This window comes from Oryzias latipes, chromosome 22, assembly GCF_002234675.1.
Source record: "Oryzias latipes chromosome 22, ASM223467v1".
Lineage (NCBI taxonomy): Eukaryota > Metazoa > Chordata > Actinopteri > Beloniformes > Adrianichthyidae > Oryzias > Oryzias latipes.
In genome coordinates, this window is record NC_019880.2 from 19,714,436 (window position 1) to 19,734,267 (window position 19,832).

The 19,832-nt window shown below is 42.2% G+C and overlaps 1 protein-coding gene across 4 annotated transcripts in view; it reads left to right on the forward strand.

The window, feature by feature from the left end:
• Positions 1-19,832, forward strand: part of ralgapa1 (Ral GTPase activating protein catalytic alpha subunit 1) — a 94,107-nt gene that overhangs the window by 32,125 nt on the left and 42,150 nt on the right. For all 4 annotated transcript variants that reach the window (XM_023951896.1, XM_023951897.1, XM_023951898.1 and 1 more), the window contains 10 exons: positions 1,672-1,782; positions 2,020-2,088; positions 2,177-2,314; positions 3,028-3,211; positions 4,708-4,826; positions 4,921-5,040; positions 7,619-8,234; positions 8,462-8,577; positions 14,100-14,224; positions 15,904-15,975. In XM_023951896.1, the coding sequence (XP_023807664.1) occupies positions 1,672-1,782; positions 2,020-2,088; positions 2,177-2,314; positions 3,028-3,211; positions 4,708-4,826; positions 4,921-5,040; positions 7,619-8,234; positions 8,462-8,577; positions 14,100-14,224; positions 15,904-15,975 (1,670 nt within the window). The remainder of the gene's footprint in view (positions 1-1,671; positions 1,783-2,019; positions 2,089-2,176; positions 2,315-3,027; positions 3,212-4,707; positions 4,827-4,920; positions 5,041-7,618; positions 8,235-8,461; positions 8,578-14,099; positions 14,225-15,903; positions 15,976-19,832) is intronic.

Sequence of the window (19,832 nt, forward strand, 5' to 3'; positions counted from 1 at the left end):
GGGAAAGTGTTTAGCTGGACACCGCTAGCCCTGCGGAGGAAGTGGGTGTGTGTGTGTTAGCCTGGGGGCGGTCCTGGCAGCGCAAACTTTTCCTTTTTCCACTTGACATTATAATACACGTAAAAGCTCAAAAAAGTTAATTTTGCATGATATTGACCCTTTAAAAGTGTTTTTCCATATGTTTTTTTTTCGATGTTCCATTATCCACAATATGATCAGTTTACTGAAAAAGCAATAAAGAAAAAATCTTTATGAGCAAAATCAAATTACTGGAGTTACTCCTGGAAGACTTTGGTATTATAAGTAATCTTACTTATTTCCGTTGCAGAATCCACAAAGAGAATTTTGGATATTTTCTCACTAGAAAAGCTAAAAACCAGCAGTCATATGTTTTTTTTAAAATCATGTTGTGCTGTTAATTAGGCACACTGAATGAACTAACCTATAGAAACGCCTCAAATAGATAATTTTTGTGATTCTTTTGACAGATTTTTTTTTTCTTTTTGCCACTAACATGCAGAGACTTTTATTTTTGTCTTTGAACTCGAATGCATTCAAATAATATAAAGTTAGGGCTTTTTATCAATTGAAAATTGTGTTTTGGGCATTTTTAACATGCGCTTGTAGGATTTTTCTGATGATAGAGGACTTGTATAAAGAAAATTAAGCTCAAAGGTGCATTCCTGAGTATTTCTTTATTCAAATCAGAACCGTGAAAAAAAAAAGTTTAAGAAAAGAGCGATTTGTGACATAAAAATTACACGGGGGGGGCCACAAGCTTGTGGCCCTGAGCTATCTGTAACACTTTTTGTCCCGCCCCCAAGTCAGAGCCAAATTTCTAATGAACTATTGCCGCTCTGTAGAAACAGTGTTTTTAAACCGCTGCGCTGTGCCGCGGGAAATTACTAACTTTCACTGATCTATAAACATTTACCATCACCAGAATATCAGCTCTGTGTTCACCAAAAAATGCACACTTTGCCGATGCCTTTGTGCAGCTCTTCAAAATAAATGCACTCTATTTCTCAAGGTCGTGTGTCTTTCATAAGGACGGCGAGAAAAACCTTTGATGGTGGCTCCTCCAACGCACGGCAGGAGTGTCAGGTTTCTAAACACACTTGAGGACAAGCGTCAAGCAGCAACTTTGACACATGTTAAAACATAGCCGGAGGACGAGAAATCAGATGCGCGAATTGCGATTGATGTGAATGGAAAAATGACGTGGCGGAGGGAGGAAAGAGAAGGGGGGGGGGACACTCCTCGGCACACGTCTGTGCAAAACCAGAGCTAGTGGTCCGGACGCATCACCCATGCACCCCTTGCAGCTTCCTGCAGGATCTGGTGTCACACCGTGTAAATAGTGAATAAATAATGACGCTCAGAGACGTAAATCCGTCCGTCATTTTTTTTTGATGCAGGTGTGCCTTGTGATTTTTGTCAAGGAAAAAGTTGACCTTGTTAAAAATATGGTTGACAAACACTGTTCTGGAAAAACAACACAGTTGTGTTTTTTTTGGCTAAACATGGCATAATCCTGAAAATAGGTGAAAAGATGAACGGAGTGGGTCTTTAAAAAAAAGTGTTGGGATTTGTGAATGAGTGATTTTGATTTGTGAATGTAGCCACACTAAAAGAGAATTAATTGGTATTTACGTGCATTTTATCTCCAAGTACCCCAACAAGAATGTGGCCCTGGTGGCATCTGACATCCTTCACCTGCTGATCAGTTATGTGGATCATCTTGAGAAATTCCCCACCTACACTCCAAAGAAGATTGTGGAGGTGATGCACTAAAATTAAAGTCTGCCATTGCTTTAGATATTATTTATTCTCTGTATGTATTGCATCAGTAGTTTATGTTACCCATGATACATCAGTGATCATTTTTTTTAAGTTGGCCCACCTAATTCAGTCAACTACTACTCCCCCTATGTAAAAAAAAAAAAAAAAAAGAAAGGGCAAATAAACGTAGAATTAACATAATTATGTTTTTGAAATAATCTTGGTTTGTTTTTAAAGATTCTGATTGCCACCATCACTTACTTGCTGCCCAGCACTGATTCTTCTCCTCATGAACTGGATAAAAGGGTACATTTTTACACAGAAATCAACAAATCTGATTGATTAAAACAATGTATTTATTTCTGTGTAACTTCTACATCTGTGTGCACTGCAGCTGGTAGTTTCTCTGCTTTTGTGTTTGATGGATTGGGTGATGGCTCTGCCACCAAAGACTCTTCTCCAGCCAGTTCAAACTCAAAGTCCCTCTGACAAGGACCAGCCCACAAAGTCCCTGCTCAACTGTATTTACAAGGTATGTTGTATTTCAAACAGTCTTAACAGTAAACCTCCCTTTATTCACACAAAGTATCCGATCATTGTCTGATTTCTTGAATAATCCGATTTTTCAAGATAGTTGGATGACAACAGTTGTCCCATAAATCAACTTATGAACTCATGTAGTTTCCTCACTAAAAACACTATTTTCCGTTTTTTAATTCACTTGAATCCATTTTTGGTCAAAATGATGTACAGTCATGATAATTTTTCCTATCTTATCTTATTCAGGGCAACCAACATCTCTTCCTTATGGAGAAAACCGAGAACAGCAGCAAAGTGTCGTCTATTTTGCAGACATTAGCTCCCACGTTAGCAAAGAAAATGTTATGACCAGTAATGCTGCCATATTTATTGAGAAAAAAAAGCATAGCTTTTCTTCTCCAATGCTTTATTAGGTAACAGGAAGTTTGACATTAATTAGGTCATAGTTCTCTAACATAAATAAAAGAATTAATTTTCTGGTAGTCACACATCCACACTCGGTTTACTTATATCCGATTACCACCAATTACATGATTTTGGTGCACATGAAAACAAGATTATTAGCAATTTTTACAACTGTGTGATGTTTGTTTAACCTTTTTCACCTTTTTGATAGTGAATTACCTCCTCCTGCTGCTTTATTTCAGTGCCAATGCTGAAGGGAATAGATTAAACTATATATCTTTCTCTTAAACTTTCATCTAGGTGCTTCATGGTTGTGTTTATGGAGCCCAGTCTTTCAGCAACCCGAAGTATTTTCCCCTGCAACTGTCAGACCTCTCCGGTCCTGATTATGACCCATTCCTGCCATTGGAGAGTCTCAGGGAACCAGAACCTCTGCACAGTCCGGACTCAGAGCGCTCCAGCAAACTGCAGCCGGTCGCTGAAGGTAATTTATTTAGGAGGAAGGGCATATTTAGCACAGCCTTTTTCTTTAATGAGCCGATATGGCTAATGTGCATGTAAAGTGATGCATTTGCAGTCGCACACAAATGCACAAAATCTCAGCACAATATGACTGATAAGGTAAGTATGTGTATGTATGGAGTGCTGCCTGAATTCGTGTGAGAGTCTTGATTGTCTCCTGCTGTTCTCCACTGGGACTCAGTCACTAGTATAATGACTGGACCGCACTGATGGACCACGTTTCTGTCTTTTTTCTTCTATTTTTGCTTCTTCTTATTTCTTTTTACCTTTTTTTGTAACGTTCAACTGAAACCTTTTAATTTTACTTTCAGCCATTATTTTATGTTTTCCTCATTTTGACTATTCTTCACCTGCTGAGCCCCCCCGAGGTTAAGGGATTCACAGGGAATTTAGGATCAATACATATTTGTTCTCTACTCACACCCTGTCAATAAGGAACTCAGGGGAGAGTGCCTGTGTCCCTGTGTGTGTGTAATGATGCTGATTAACCAAGATCTGTTGGCAGCAGTGTGTGATGGCATTGGCTTCTACTCACTTTAATTTTAGTTTTCAGCCATTTCTAGTTTGAGCAAAACTTGTTGACTTTTGTTAAAACTATCAATAGTTCATAAAAAACACTCATATCTTTTAACCCAATTTAAAACTCTAATTTTGCATTTTAGTTTCATAAAAACCTACTCCAACCACTTTTGGATCCATTTTCAAAGCGTTCCCAGTGGTCTTTTAATTATTATTATGCGTTTTAAGCTAAATTAACAAACCTGTGTGGGTTTTCTAGGACATAGCTTCTGCAGAGCAACAGGAGTTCCTTAAAAATTCACCTCTGAAATGTGGGCGGGAATATTGGTGCATAGTAAGCCTGCCACAACTTTCCATCATCCATCTGTTTACCCGCTCTTCCACTAGCTTACAGCCCTCACACCCCCAACCTAACATTACCGGTGCAACAGAAATGGCGAGAAATATTGGAGCTACCCAGCCGTACAGTTCTGTGCCAGATGCCAGCCCAGGTTAGGGAAACTAAGACGTACATAGGTCTAGTCGTCTACAAGTGGATGCATCACGCCCATCATAGCTTTGGCCTCACAACTACAACCTTATTCAAATGGCATGTTTTTTGTCTGCTCCTGAATGACAATGATTTGAAAATCGAAATACTCATAGATGCAATTTCAAGCTTAGTTTTCCTTCAAATATGCCTTCCATCATCAGAAAAATGACACAAGTACGTGTTAAAACACCAAAGCATCATTTTCATCGGAGTGGGTCTTTACATTTTGGAACACAAAGTGAAGAATGTTTGAGATGTGAACATCATAAAGTTTTTGCCTTGGAAATCTGTTTTATATCGATTTTGTATCCCCGAATTTACACCAAAAACAGCAAAAAACGAAGAGAAAAAGATGGGGTTTCTGATTTAACTGGCTATCCTTTTATCATGCCCTTGTTTCTTTGCAGTTCGGAGTCGTATTCAGCAGGGCCTGGTTTCCATAGCAGCCAGAACAGTGATTACTCACCTGGTCAATCATCTAGGACATTATCCCATGTCTGGAGGGCCTGCAACTCTTTCCAGTCAGGTACAGCTTTTTTGTGTTTTTCTAGAGGTAATATAACTAATTTTTTAACCTGCGTTTAATATGTTTTGGTGATGGGGTCTCTCACATTTTGCAGGTGTGTGAAAACCAAGACAACCCTTTCTGTGAGAGCACCGACCTCGGACCAGAACTTTTTCATTCACCAAACCTGCAGTTCCTTGTTTTTAACGGCTCCACTCTGCTCTCAGTGCTCCAGGTAATTTAAAATAGAAAATAATTGTAGTTTTCAGTTGGTAAATGCAGCTAAACTTTCTGATGGCAACTTTTATTTTGCAGAGTAGAAAAGCAGGATTTCCTATAATACTTTTTTTCTGTTATCATTACAAATAAAGGCACAGGAAAGGCAACATGAGGTTTTTTTTCAGTGTAATAACTAGTTATACTATAAATTCTATAAATAAAATACTATAAAAGTTATACTAGTTATAAAATAAATGAGCTGTTTTTTTCACAATTAATGCCTTTAAACAAAGGAAACATCAAAGATGCCTTTTGAAATGTGTTTTTATTTTTAATTTTAAAAATTTCCAAAATTTTGATGAGAAAAAGGGATGGAATCCTGGTTTAGCTTGTAGGAGGAGAAGGCTCTTCTTTTCTTGCATACATGTCTGACACAGTTTGTGGACATTGTGAGGGAGTGAAAACGATAGCTGGGTGTCAGTTTTAGAAGAACCAAGGTTTCATCAGTGTTGGACGTAGCAGTTTGGGGGAACCAGGCGAACAAGAACATGGGGCCCTCTTCGGTTTCATGTATTAATATATTTTTTTAAATCCTTAGCTTTAGTGTAAAACGTCAAATAACTTCCTACTGGTCCACTTATAAATAACATCAATGTCGAGAATTCAAATGTTTCGATAGGAATTAAGAAACTAAAATGAAATGTAAACGATACAGAAATTTATTTTATATTATATACCTTATTTTTACTTTAAAAAACATTGCCTTTATTAAATGCACTGATTTGTTAATTCCTCACTTCCGAGAAAGAACGAAAGACGATTTTCTTTCTTTTCTTAAATTTGTCAGGGTTTACCAAAGAGGACAAAAGAACAGAGTTTTTTTTAGTTTTTTTCTCTATTCTTTTCTTGTTTTTCCTATTTTATGTCTGTCTTCCAGCACTTTTGGAAAATGTCTTGCTTTCTTTTTGTCTTTTCCTTTTTTCACAACTCCTTGGATCACTGCGATTCATTTGACCAATTAAAAAAAAAAATTTGCTTTGAATCATCATTTAAGCTCTGCCAATGTTGCCAGATAGAGTTATGGCAGGGGTCGGCAACCAGCGGCTCCGGAGCCGCATGCGGCTCTTTCATGCCTGTGCTGCGGCTCTCTGTGTTTTTGTAAAATAACTATCATGTTCTTAGATTTTCGTGGTGCCTTTAACACCGTCAGGTAGAGCAAGCAGGCAGGACAAAAGACAAAGACAGTCAGTGGCGATCTCGAACACATGAGCGCTTAAAAAAAAAAAAACACGTTTTTTTGCCCCCCTAGACTAAAACCACCCATTTCCGTGTAAAATGAATGAATCATCTCAGTGGGAAACTGATCCAAATGGCTCTTTGAGAGGTACAGGTTGATGAACCCTGAGTTATGGTTTACCAGGCTAAAAGTCATCTAAAAACCACCAGACTAGGCCTTCACAATATATCGCAAATTTATCGTTATCTCAATATCAAGCTGTGCAATATGCATATCGCAAAAGACGGCAAAAATCGCAATAAATGGTTACCTTAAATATGCTAAAACAATCTTATGGATGCTTGAAGTATTTCACGCAACAAACAGATCCCTTTTTGTATTTGACCAATTGAATGGACTCCTTTACATCATAGACCAATCAGATGGAGTTCGTCTCCTATGTAGATGTGGGTCATTTGGAATGCAATTTTTTAACTGTTGCAGTAAAATGGAAATGATGTTTTTGGTTGTTTTGCCAAATGTTCATATACCGCAAGTTATATCGTCATCGCAATATTACTCACTAATATTGCATATCGCAAGTTTTCCTCATATCGTCCAGCCCTACACCAAACCCAACAAAAAACTACTCAAAATATTAATCAACGATTAATTAGCAGTAGTTAAACATCCATTATTTATTACTTCCTGATTTGAATGAAAGTCCAACTTTAACACATTTTTTATGAGATTGCATTCACCATGTTTGCAGTCAGAAATACGCCAAATAGCGATTTTGAGGATAAAAATGATTAAAATAATTAGAATCAAACCCATAAATTGCATTTGTGGAGCAGGTTAGTGAACACATTTATTTTATTATCAGTAGACTTTACAACTCATGCTTGCAGGTGAGAAAGATGATAGGGGAAGCAGACCACACTTACCTGCTTGGAACATATTTCAACTAGGAACTGAAAACTCCCTAACTGATCCCAAACCTGCCCAAATGATGTCTATCCACCTAAAGCAATTTTTGTCCGCAATGTCAGAATAAAAACTGCCCACTCTCTCAATGCTGCTTCTGTTCGCTAACTTGGGAGACTCTAGACTTGCTGTCAACTGGAATATACCATTGCTGCAGAAGGACGGGGGAGGACCAAACACTTTTACAGAATCAATTTTATGCCAGTTCAGTGGGTGTTTTTTCATGACAGAGTTAAATAATGATGGATGTAAAATGTATTTTAGACATTTTTATTAATTGTTCAACTCTGGGCCACTAGAAAGTCGGGGTCCCCAGGCGATCACCTACCTTTGCCTAATGTTAAGTCTGCTTCTGGGTTTCATCAGTTGTTCCCCCTCTCTCCATCTACAGATCCGATCAGAGTCTGATATTCCCGGAGGTGGAATGACAGCTGGTTTGTCGTCCGCCTCTGCATGCGTTCGCGTCATCATCAGAGATGTAGCAGGAAAGCACTCCTGGGACTCTGCTGTTTTGTACGGGCCTCCATCATGCTCCACAAACAGCCCGGCACACTCTGTGTTGACTCATTTACAGTCCCCTAACAACAAAGACCTACATGTACCAAGCCCAACAGGAGGTCCACCAAACGATGTAGGAGTAAGAACAGAAGATGGTGATGATGAAGGCCAAGAGGAGGGGTGCATGGAAGAGGAAAGGAGTGAGAGTGACACGCCAGACCTTCAGGGGGAAAGGGATGGAGAAGGGATGAAAGCCAGCGGGGATAAAGAGGAGCAAAGAGAATATGAAGATTTTGGGGAAACAGAAAGAGGTCTGGTGGAGGAGAAGAAGAACGAGCAGCAACTGAAAGAGGAACCAGGCTCTGAACATCTACTAGCGCCACCGCAGGCTAAACGTGTGTGTCGGGAGGTGGTGCCAGCGTGGGATTCACTGAGAGAAGGAGACGATGCGCTGGATGAAATGTTGCAGTACTTGGGATATTCCAGTCCTGAGTGTCTGCAAAGAGCAGGTGATTTAGTTTTACTACAATGTGGATCTAAAAAAAAAACATTGTCTGTCTCTTCCAAGTTCTGTCATTTAGTATGAAAGGATCAGCACCTCTTTTCCTTTACTGTTTTTTTTTGTGAATTTCTTGCAAACAAATTACATGTTATTGAAATAGTGAAATCTAAAAATGCATAAAATAGCAAAAAAAAAAAAATCACCATAACTTTGAGTTTCCATTAATCTTCACAGGAATGCCACTCAACATCCCAGCTGCTCCTCCCACGTGTGTCACAGAGAAGCAGGAGAACGATGTTATCAATGCCATCCTCAAACAGAGTGCTGCTGAGAGAGAATTTGTTCTTCATGTACGTATTTGATAACATCACCAACTTAACAAATAAGATGGCAAACTAAAATAAGTTGTCGCATATCTTTTTTTTTTCTGTAATATAAGTGAATCGTATAAGGAATACTTAAAGCCTCAACAGCAAAGCAGCCTGTTAATATCTAAATAATTTCAGTTAGAGATGTCCTGATCCGATCATGTGGTCATAAACTGATCTTTTAGTTTGCGACTATTGGAATCAGATTTTGTATCCCTATCAGAGATGGAATGCAATGCTTTATCGTCATCATGCTTCCGGGAGCATGACAAAATGGAAAGCAGCCGACATGCCTAAGTGCATTAAGATCATAAGTGAAACAACATTAAAAACAACACAAAAGCGTATAAACGTTCATTTACATAAAGTGTGACTAAGTGTTCTCAGAGTATCATTATGGAGCCTGATGGACCATGGATTGAAACTGTTTTTAAGTCAGTTGGTCCTGGCTCTATGGGACCTGTATCTTCTCCCTGATGGCAGCAGTTTGTAAAAGAAGTGGCTGGAGTGAGAGCAGTCTTTTAGTATTTTGTTAGCTCTGGCGATGCACTGTGTGCTGGCAATGTTATTCAGGGGGGTAGAGGGCAACTGCTCCCTTTTTTTGGACACCCTCTGCAGGGCCTTCCTGTCCGCAGCCGAGCAAGCAGCGAACCAAACAGACATGAAATACATCAGCACTGGTTTTACAATGGCTGGATAGAAGGACACCAGCAGCTTCTCCTCTAGAAGGTTTCTCCATAGTATTCATAGGAAGTGGAGTCACTGCTGCACCTTTCCTACCAGTATTGATGTGTTGGCAGCCCCATTCAATTCAATTTTATGTAAATACCCTGAAAGTACAACAATAGTCATCTCAATGGAGACCCTCCTTCTCCGTAAGGAAAATCTCCTTAAAAAAAAATTATTACGGAAAAAAAAGAAGAAACCTCAGGGGTGTCCACATGAAGGAACTATCTTCTCCCAGGACGGACAGGGGATGTACCAGAACTCTTAGGCTACGTTCACACCGCAGGCTGAAACAACCCAATTCCAATTTTTTTGCCCTTATGCAACCTGTATCTGATCTTTTCATGACAGTCTGAACGTCACATATCCGATCTTTTCAAATGCGACTCAGGCCACTTGGGTATGTGGTCCTGAATCCGATATGTATCCCATCTTTTCAAATGCGACCACCGTCTGACCGGCCAGGCCACATGAATCCGACCCGTACGTCATTGATACGCTACAAACTTCATAATTCTGCACTGAAGTAGGCGGGAACGAGAACATAAACATCAACCATGGCGGGCGATGCTGCTGAGACCAGTCAGTGGAAGGGAAGCAAGGTCACCGATTGGATTAATATTTGGGGTGACAGCTCTATTCAGGCCAAACTCCAGGGCTCTTATCGCAACCAGGCGGGTTTTGAAAATATTTCCAATGAAATGGCCGAGCGTGGTGTTGAACCTTTCCCGCGATGACTTTTTTTTCTTCCCTTTCCGACCGTGGTCAGAAGCGCGGGGGACCCAAGGCGGATCCTCCTCCAGGGTTCACTTCCCCTTTCGGACCCTTAGATTCTCCAGGATTCTCCAGAGCGGGTTAATAAAGAGTCCATAGCATTAATTCTGGGGGAAACCTTTATTATCGTTCTCCTTCCTCCCTAACACACAACATGAATGCGCGCCCACACTGCCCCCCTCATTCTCTACCTCGCTGCACGCGCTCTTCTCCTCTCTCTTACACACACACACACACACTCTAGCGTGCGGCCGCAGCACATAAACATCCCCATTCCACAACAGTGGGTACAGACGATCCTGGCTCCATTGCCTTCTTAAAATGAGAAGATTGTAATTGTGCTGGCTCCTTTGTTAACATAAATTTATTAATGCATAAAGAGCTCCGCTGTTGACAACACTGTTGTTGACATCCATTGCTAACGTTAGCCACTTCCGCAAACAACGAGTGACGTTGTTCATCGTTGAGTACTCTTCTGCGCATGCGGGTCACTTCTGGGTCATTTCATGGTCGCACAGGAGATCACAGAAGTTCGGATTTTGGAAATGTGAACGGCCTTGCAAAAAAATCGGATTTTTTCAAAAAATCGGAATTGAGCATTAAGCCCTGCAGTGTTAACGTAGCCTTAGAGAAGAATTCACTTATCAAACTCTACAACTACATGTTGTTGAGGGGACTGGGAAAGAGGGACAGCACATGAAATACACTGCACCAAACAAAACAGATGCATGGAGAACTAAAAGATATATAAATGATCAAGAATACAGGAGAGGAGAAGTAGATGAGAATAGAGGACAGAACCCCAGTGCACCATACTTTCCCCAGCTTTTAACTTCTAGCAGCCTTCTAGCAACTAATTGTTATTGTTATCGAAATTTAATTCAAACATGTAAATAGTAAGTTGCTTGCACTAGGGTACTCATAGCGGATGGTAATAATAATAATAATAATAATAGAAAATCTACATTTTTAGGATATTACAATCTAAGCAGGGGAAATGCGTTGCCCTGGCTTGGTTTATGAAACAGTCTTCCCTCTGCGGAGAAATATGTATAATGGATGTAATGAAAATTGTACTCATTCCCCCAAACTTCAATACAGTGAAGTACGGGGAGCAATAAGTTAAATATTCTCTGATTACTAGCTAGCCTGGCAATAAGCGTTTCCAAAAAGGAAAGTTTTATGCCTAACTTTGAATGTAGAAACTGTGTCGGCCTCTCTTCCATGAGCTGGGAGCTTATTCCATTAAACGGGCTTGGTGGCTAAATGCTCTACCTCCAACTGTACTTTTACAAATTCTAGAAACCACAAGCAGTCCTGCATTTTATTGAGTGAAATATTCTGTTTGGTCGGTAAGGCACTGAGATCTTTAATATAGGATGGGGTCATACCATTTAAGGCTTTATAGGTTAGCAGGAGGATTTTGAACTTGATTCTAGATTTAACTAGGAGTCAGTGAAGTGAAACTAACACAGGAGTGATGTGATCTCTTGTGCTAGTTCCTGCTAACAATCCTGCTGCTGCATTTTAAACAACCTAAAGTCTTTTTAAGGAACTGTTAGGCACTCTGCTAGCAAAGAGTTACAGTTATCCATCGTAGACGTAACAAATGCATGGATGAGTTTTTCAGCATCACTTTTAGATAGTATATTTCTGATCTTAGCTATATCACGCAGATGAAAAATGCAGTTTTACAAGCCGTTGATATGTGAGCCTTAAATGATAAATCCTGGTCAAATAAAACCCCAAGGTTTCTAACTGTGGAATTGGGGGCTATGACCTACTATAATGACCTCAGTTTTTCCGGGGTTTAGGAGGAGGTCATTAATTGTCATCCAGGTCTTGATGTCTCTGATGCAGGCATTACGTTTCTCTGTATCAGGGGTGGGCAATTCCAGGCCTTGATTTCCAGATATTCTTGCCCTACTCGTGGCTAATTACCTGGTTCAGGTGTGTCCACCCACTCAGAACATGCAAGAGCAGGGTATGAAGGAAGACGTGCAGGAATGTGGCCCTCTGTGCCCACCTCTGCTCTATATCGCCATTCTGGTCAGGTTTAATAGATAAAGACAACTGTGTATCATCCGCATAACAGTAAAAATGAATGCTGTGTTTCCTGATATATAAATAAAGATTTTACCATCAAAAAATTTAAGGAAATCTTTAGAGCTGAGAATAGCAGGGATACGTGGTTCTACTGAGCTCTGATCACTCGTTAGTCTGGCTATTGTGCCAAAAGGAAATCTTGGATTATTTCTGTTCTCTGCTAATAAGATTGAATAGTACTGGGTTGTAGCTCTACGCAGAGCTTTTTTGTGATTTAAGAGGCTATATTTCCAGGTATTCAGAGACTGCTCTGAGCCAGAGCGGTGCCATTCTCTTTTAAACTTATGGTTTATTTGTTTAAGAGATTATGCTCTACCATTAAACCACGCTTATGCTGCGTTTTGTAACAAACTTAGGTTTCAAAAGGGCAACAACATCGAGTGTTCTACTGAGGGCTTGTAAGGCATCATTAACCAACAGGTCCTTTTTACTGGGGCTATAGCAACGGGAGCTGGTCTCAAAGTATTTGACTAGGCTGTTACTAAGTATTGGTTGAACTGTGAGTCTAAACTCAGACATAAGTGGCCAGGATAGGCTCCGGCCGCCCCATGACTCCGAAAGGGAACAAACGGTAGAAAATGAATGATAAATAAAACAGTAGACGATAGAAAGTCAGAAAATTTGGTTAAAAATTCTGAATACGGGCCGGGAGGGCGATAAATAATTATGAATAAAGCTGCTTTTTGACTCTTCCTGTTGGTGACGATATGATTTCAAAGGAGTTACAAACGTGTTTGACTTTAGTGCCAAGAAGTAAGCTAGACTGGGATATTACTGCCAAACCACCTCCTTTCACTGAACTCCTGGATTTTGATAGTTACTATAACTGGGGGACCCAGGTAATGTCCTCAGAGATGACAGTCCCTAGGAACTTAAAGGAGGCTTCATACTTTAAAGCTCCCATGATCCCTCTTCTGCTTCCTGACCATCTCTTTGGTCTTGGTGGTGTTCAGCTTCAGGTGGTTTGTGATGCACCAACCTGTGAGCTTCTAGATTTCCTCTTTGTATGCCGTTTCATCACTCCTCATAATCAAGACCACTACTTTGGTGTTATCAGCGTACTTGATGATGGTGTCTGAGGGGTGAATGGGAGAACAATCGTGTGTAAAGGACATTGAGGAGGGGACTTGGCACACAGCCCTCGGGGAGCCATTGGTCAGTGACAGGGTGGAGGAAGAGAACTGTCCCACTTAAACCATCTGCGATCTGTTGGTTAAAAAGTATTTAATCCAGGTGCAGATGCGGGAGTTCTTATTCTGCCAGCTTCTCCACTAGGATGTCTGGGCTAATTGTGTCAAACGCCAAGGCAAACTAATGCGAATCAAGGTAGTGGGGAATGAGGGATTTAAGGTACCCTAGAACAAGCCAGCCTTTCAAAGCATTTTATAACCAAAGATGTAAGTGCTACTGGTCTGCAGTCATTGAGATATTTAATGGCTGCTTTCTTTGGGACTACTTTTAAGGAGGGTGGGACAGTGGCCAGTGCCAAGGAAGTGTTGAATATACTTCTTAGCACTTCTGTCAGTTGGTTTGCACAGGCCTGGAGCACCTTTCCAAACACCGTCGGGCCCAGCAGCCTTCTGGGGGTTCACAGTCTGTCGCAGGGTCACATATCACACACCCATTCACACTCACATTTACACCGAGGGACAATTTAGGTTGACCAATTACCATTTACCTATTAGGCATGTTTTTGGACGGTGGGAGGAAGCCGGAGTCCCAAGAGAAAACCCACGCATGCACAGGGAGAACATGCAAACTCCACACAGAAAGGACCCCCATTGATGTTCTTTTTCTGGTCCTCCAGCCGGGACTTGAACCGGGGGCCTTCTTGCTTTGAGGAAAATAAAAATGGTATCTTTTCCATTAATGATTTCTGTTTGAAATTGCTTCTCCAGAGGGGCGAGGAGCTGAACATGAGAGCCGTACAGCAAAGCGAACCAGAGACTCAGACACCGCAGTCCGCCTTCTACTACTGCAGACTGATGATCAACATCCTCGGACTCAACTCCTGGGAGAAAAGGTGAGAAATTCAACCTAAATAAAAGCCTTAAACACACGTAGAGGTGGAAATTGATCCTAAGTTTGTTTACGATCAGAAACTATTGAGCATCAAATATTGGATTGTGGTACATCTTAGGATGTAACACATCTTAAGAAAGAACTGCACTTAACCAACCTAAAGATCTCTGGTTCATTGTTTATTTCTTTTGTAACATTTGCCTGATTTCTGTGTACCTTCTCCACCCAGCAGATATCAAAAGAGGCGCTTTTTTGACATGCTTTGTGTGCCTATGTGGTTGCCTTTTTCATGGCATGTGTGGGATGTTATATAAGATTCTTCTCTTAGTCTAACCACATGTTTGCTTGAATACAGATGAGAAAAAGAAGAGGGAAAAAACTCAAGTATTTGGAGCTCATTACACGGTTTTCCCATTCACACAGTGCAGCATTTTATCTTCTCAATGACTCCAGGCTAAAATACACAATGTCAGGGTATTGCTTTAAATGTGTCTGGCCAGCTAATGGACACTCATCGCTCTTTATACTTTATACAGGGAATTACACTTTCTGCATTCAGCCCACACAATAGACTTCTCAGAACCCCATGCGTGTGTGCACATTTGTGTAAAGGTGTGTGGTAATGATGTGTGTGCTCTATTGATCAAACTCAAGCCATTTGGAGTTAGAATGAAAGGGAGTAGTTGAAGATGCACGTGATTGAGGGTTCTGCGGGAAATTAGAAAGGATAGAGAACGAGGGGAAATGCAAATGTGGAGAAGGGAAAGTCATCAGAAAAAAAACAGAGGCTGAAGACACTTGGATAAAAAAGGATGGATAGGGATGACAGAGGAGAAGAGATTGTCTAATCATCTGTTATTGTTCCTTTATGTCTCTCCAGGTATTCATGTGGGTTTTTACAGATACTAAGATACTGACAGTCAGCCATGTGTGTGCATGTGTATTCCTCTTTTATGCTTTTCCCTCTAATACAGGGTGTAAATGGAGTCTTTGAGAGCAGAGAATGATGCCATTACCAAGTATCAGTTTAATAAAGAGCAAATTGGTCACTCTCTCCCTCTTTATCTCCTGCACTCTCTCCTTTTTTCCCCTTCTCTAAGCGTGAAAAGAATGGCATGTCATTATTGATCCACTCCAAGCGTCACTACTCATGCCTTGGCTTTATATCAGCGAGCAGAGGTTGATAGATTGCATGTTGACCTATTTTTAACAATATCTGGAAAACTTTTTTTGCGCGAAAAGCTCTAGTTTTCGTGAGAAATATGATTTTTTTGTTTTGTTTTTCACCTTTCTCTTTGATTTGAACTTTGTAACCTGATACTTGAACCTGGTATCTTATTAAACTGGTTCTAACGTATTAATTAATGATCCACTCTAATCAAAATTGTGTATTTGGTTTTTTTAGCGTGTTTGTGGGATATCTCTGATGATAGAAGACATAAATTAAACTTTAAAATTGAATTTCTGAGTATTTCTTTATTTAAATCGTGAATCAGGAGCAGACCAGAAAACTCTCCATTCTTTAAAAAAGCTAGTTAACATGAAAAAATGATTTTCCTTTGAACCGATTCAGAGCCAAACCCACTGATCAGAGTAGACACTATGAACCATGTAGCAACACAAAGGTACATTTAAAATCATTTGCAGGTGATTTCTAAATATTTCTTCTGTGTCTTACAGGAGTAATTTTCATTTGTTGAAGAAGAATGAGAAGTTACTAAGAGAGCTGAAGAACCTGGACTCACGGCAGTGGTAAGCACCTCAGACTTTTCTCCAAATTCCTCCCCACATTCCCTTCACCTCTTTTGCTATGTTCACATCAGGCATGTGACGCACGTTCATTAACAGGCTAAATGCGCATTCTTGAAAGTGCGTATAACCCATGATGTTCAGACTTGACAAGCAGGGAGTGGCTTTTTCTTCTTTTATTACTGTTTACTAGCACATGTCTGCCAGCTACCTAAAGTTGGAAGAGGCTTGGTGCGAAATGTCGAAGTAGTGCATATATTACAAATCTTGCCCGAGGCTTTCTCTTTCACAGCTGCATTCCGATATATGAAGGACTTGGTGTTATATAATTCCTGCTGGGCACAAACCACAATTATTAATGTATCCTTCATGATGAACTTTCGAACGGTTGGCACTTTTATATTTAAAAGTGACTTCATCCATACGTCACTACCAAACCCGAGTCCCCGATTGGTCAAAGTTCAACTGGTTTACTTTAAATGCGGTTTAAACAGCCACACATTTGTATGCAGAGCCCAAAAACGTTCTTAAAAATGTACGTAGCTACACTTGATCTTGAGAGTTTTCAACGGGAAAGCCCAAAACACATTTATGCATAATAAATATATATATAATATATTTCATTGAAAGTGGTTCCTTAAACGCACGTTGCTGTAGGCGGTGTGAATGGACAGTGGAGCAAAAAAGAATTTAGTCAGCCATCAATTGTGCAACTTCTCCCACTTGAAATGACGAGTAAGGCCTGTAATTTTCATCATAGGTATACTTCAATTATGAAAGACAGAATGAGAAGAAAAAAATCTAGAAAATCACATTGTCTGATTTTTTTTAAAAAATTATTTGCAAATTATGGTGGAAAATAAGTATTTGGTCAACAACAAACCAGCAAGATTTATGGCTCTCACAGACCTGTAACTTCTTCTGTTAGAGGATCCTCTGTCCTCCACTCGTTACCTGTATTTATGGCACCTGTTTGCCCCTTGCTCCCCTGTGAACCACGTGGGGTAGTTTGAGAGCTTGAGTGATCCCAGGAGCTAAGCTGTCTGGGGCTTAAACCCCCTGGTAAGGTCCCCCATGGCAGACAATTCCTGGGTGACGAGTCAGACAAAAGCCGGTTCAGAAGCCCCTAATGAAAAATTCAATCAAGGACCTATTTACGTCGCCCGGATTGGTGTCACCGGAGCCCCACTCTTGAGCCAGATTTGAGGTTGGGGCTCGCAGGCGAGTGCCTGGTGACCGGGGCTCTTCCCACAGGCTCAGCCCGAAGGAGCGGCGTAGGACCACTCTCCCATGGGCCCACCAGCCGTTGGAGACCTCAAAAGGGGCCGGTGCAATGTGGTTTGGGTGGCAGTCGAAGCCGGGTGCCTCGGTGACCCAAACCCCGGTCATGGAACTTGGATTTTGGCACATGGAACATCACCTCTCTGGGGGGAAAGGAGCCTGAGCTTGTGCAAGAGGTTGAGGGATACCGTCTAGAAATAGTCGACTCACCTCCACTCATAACCTGGGCTCTGAAACTCAGTCCTTACAGAGGGGTTGGACTCTTTACCACTCTGGAGTTGCTCATAGTGACAGGTGGCGGGCTGGTGTGGGCTTACTCATGAGCCCCCATCTCAGCCGCCAAGTGTTGGAGTTCGCCCCGGTGGACAAGAGGGTCATGTCCCTCTGCCTCCGGGGGGGACAGGTCTCGGTCTGTGCTTTCTGTTTATGGGCTGAACAGCCGTTTGGAGTACCCAGCCTTCTTGGTGTCTCTCGAAGGGGTACTGGAAAGTGCCACAACGGGGAACTTCATTGTCCTCTTGGGGGACTTCTGTGCTCGTCATAGTTTGTCCATAACGAACACCATGTTTGAGCACAGGAGTGTCCATCAATACACCTGGCATCAGGACACCCTAGGCAGGAGGTCAATAATCAACTTTGTAGTTGTTTCATGCGACCTTCGGCCCTGTGTCTTGGACACTTTGGTAAAGAGAGGGGCAGAGCTGTCCACCGATCACTACCTGGTGGTGAGTTGGATTCGCTGGCGGGAAAGGAGGCCGGAAAGATTTGGGAGACCCAAACGCACTCTGAGGATCTGTTGGGAATGTCTGACTGAGCCTCTGTTAGGAAAATCTTTAACTCCCACATCTGGGAGAACTTCAAACAGTTACAGAGGGAGGTTGGGTTCAATGAGTTGAGTGGACCATGTTTTTCACTTCCATTGTCTCTGTTGCTACTCGGAGCTGTGGTCGGAAGGTCCCAGGTGCCTGCCGCAGCGGTAACCCCCGAACCCGGTGGTGGACTCTGGAAGTAAGGGATGCCGTCAAGCTAAAGAAAGAGTCCTACCAGGCCTGGCTGGCTTGTGGGATTCCAGAGGCAGCCGACAGGTATTGGCAGTCTAAGCAAGCTGCGGCCCGGACTGTTGTTGAGGCAAAACCTTGGTCCTGAGAGGAGTTCGGTGAGGCCATGGAGAAAGACTATCTCCTCAATCCCACTGACACACCTTCTTTTGAGGAAGCAAAGAATGGGGACTTTGGGGTGAGGCTGTCTATCACCTAAGCTGAATTCACTGAGGTAGTCGATGAGCTCCTCAGTGGCAAGGCTCCGGGAGTGGACAAAGTCTGCCCTGAGTACCTCAAGTCTCTGGATACTGTGGGAGTGTCTTGGCTGATATGTCTCTGCAGCGTTGCGTGGCAGTTGGGAACTGTACTACTGGACTGGCAGACAGGGGTGGTAGTTCCCCTTTTTAAGAAGGGGGACCGGAGGGTGTGTTCCAACTAACGTGGAATCACACTCCTCAGCCTCTCTGGGAAACTCTATGCCAGGGTACTGAGAGGAGAATCCATCCGATAGTCAAACCTCAGATCCAGGAACAACAGTGCGGTTTCCGTCCTGGTTGTGGAACAGCTCTACACCCTCTTTAGAGTGTTGGAGGGTTCGTGAGAGTTCGCTCATCCAGTCCATATGTGTTTTGTGGATTTGGAGAAGGCATTCGACTGTGTCCCCTATGGTATCCTGTGGAGGATGCTCTGGGAGTATGGGGTCCGGGGAGCCTTACTGAGGTCTGTCCTGTCTCTGTATGACCAGAGCAAGAGCTTGGTTCGCATAGTAAGTCAGACCTGTTCCCGGTTCATATTGGACTCCAGCAGGGCTGCCCTTCATCACCAGTTCTGTTCATAGTTTTTATGGACAGAATTTCTAGGCGCAGCCAGGGGTCGGAGGGCGTCTGGTTTGGAGACCACAGGATTTCCTCTCTGCTTTTTGCAGATGATGTTGTCCTGTTGGCTTAATCGAGCCGGGACCTCCAGCGTGCATTGGGGCGGTTTACGGACGAGTGTGAAGCGGCTGGGATGAGGGTCAGCACCGCTAAATCTGAGGCCATGGTTCTCAACCGGAGAAAGGTAGTTTGCCATCTCTTGTTGGGTGGAGTGTCCCTGCCCCAGGTGAAGGAGTTTAAATATCTTGGGGTCTTGTTCACGAGTGAAGGAAGACTGGAGCGTGAGATTGACAGGCGGATCGGAGCAGCGTTCGCATGTGTCGGTCCGTTGTGGTGAAGAGAGAGCTGAGCCAGAAAGCAAAGCTCTCAATTTACCGGTCGATCTTTGTTCCAATACTCACCTATGGTCATGAGCTATGGGTCATGACCGAAGGAACGAGGTCCTGAATACAAGCGGCTAAAATGAGTTTCTTCCGTTGAGTGGCTGGGCGCTCCCTTAGAGATAAGGCGAGAAGCTCGGTTACCCGTGGAGAGCTCGGAGTAGAACCGCTTCTCCTCCACATTGAAAGGAGCCAGTTGAGGTGGCTCGGGCATCTACTCCGGATGCCCCCTAGACAGATGGAACGGAACGGAAAGATGTTCCGTGCATGTCCCTGGGGAAGAC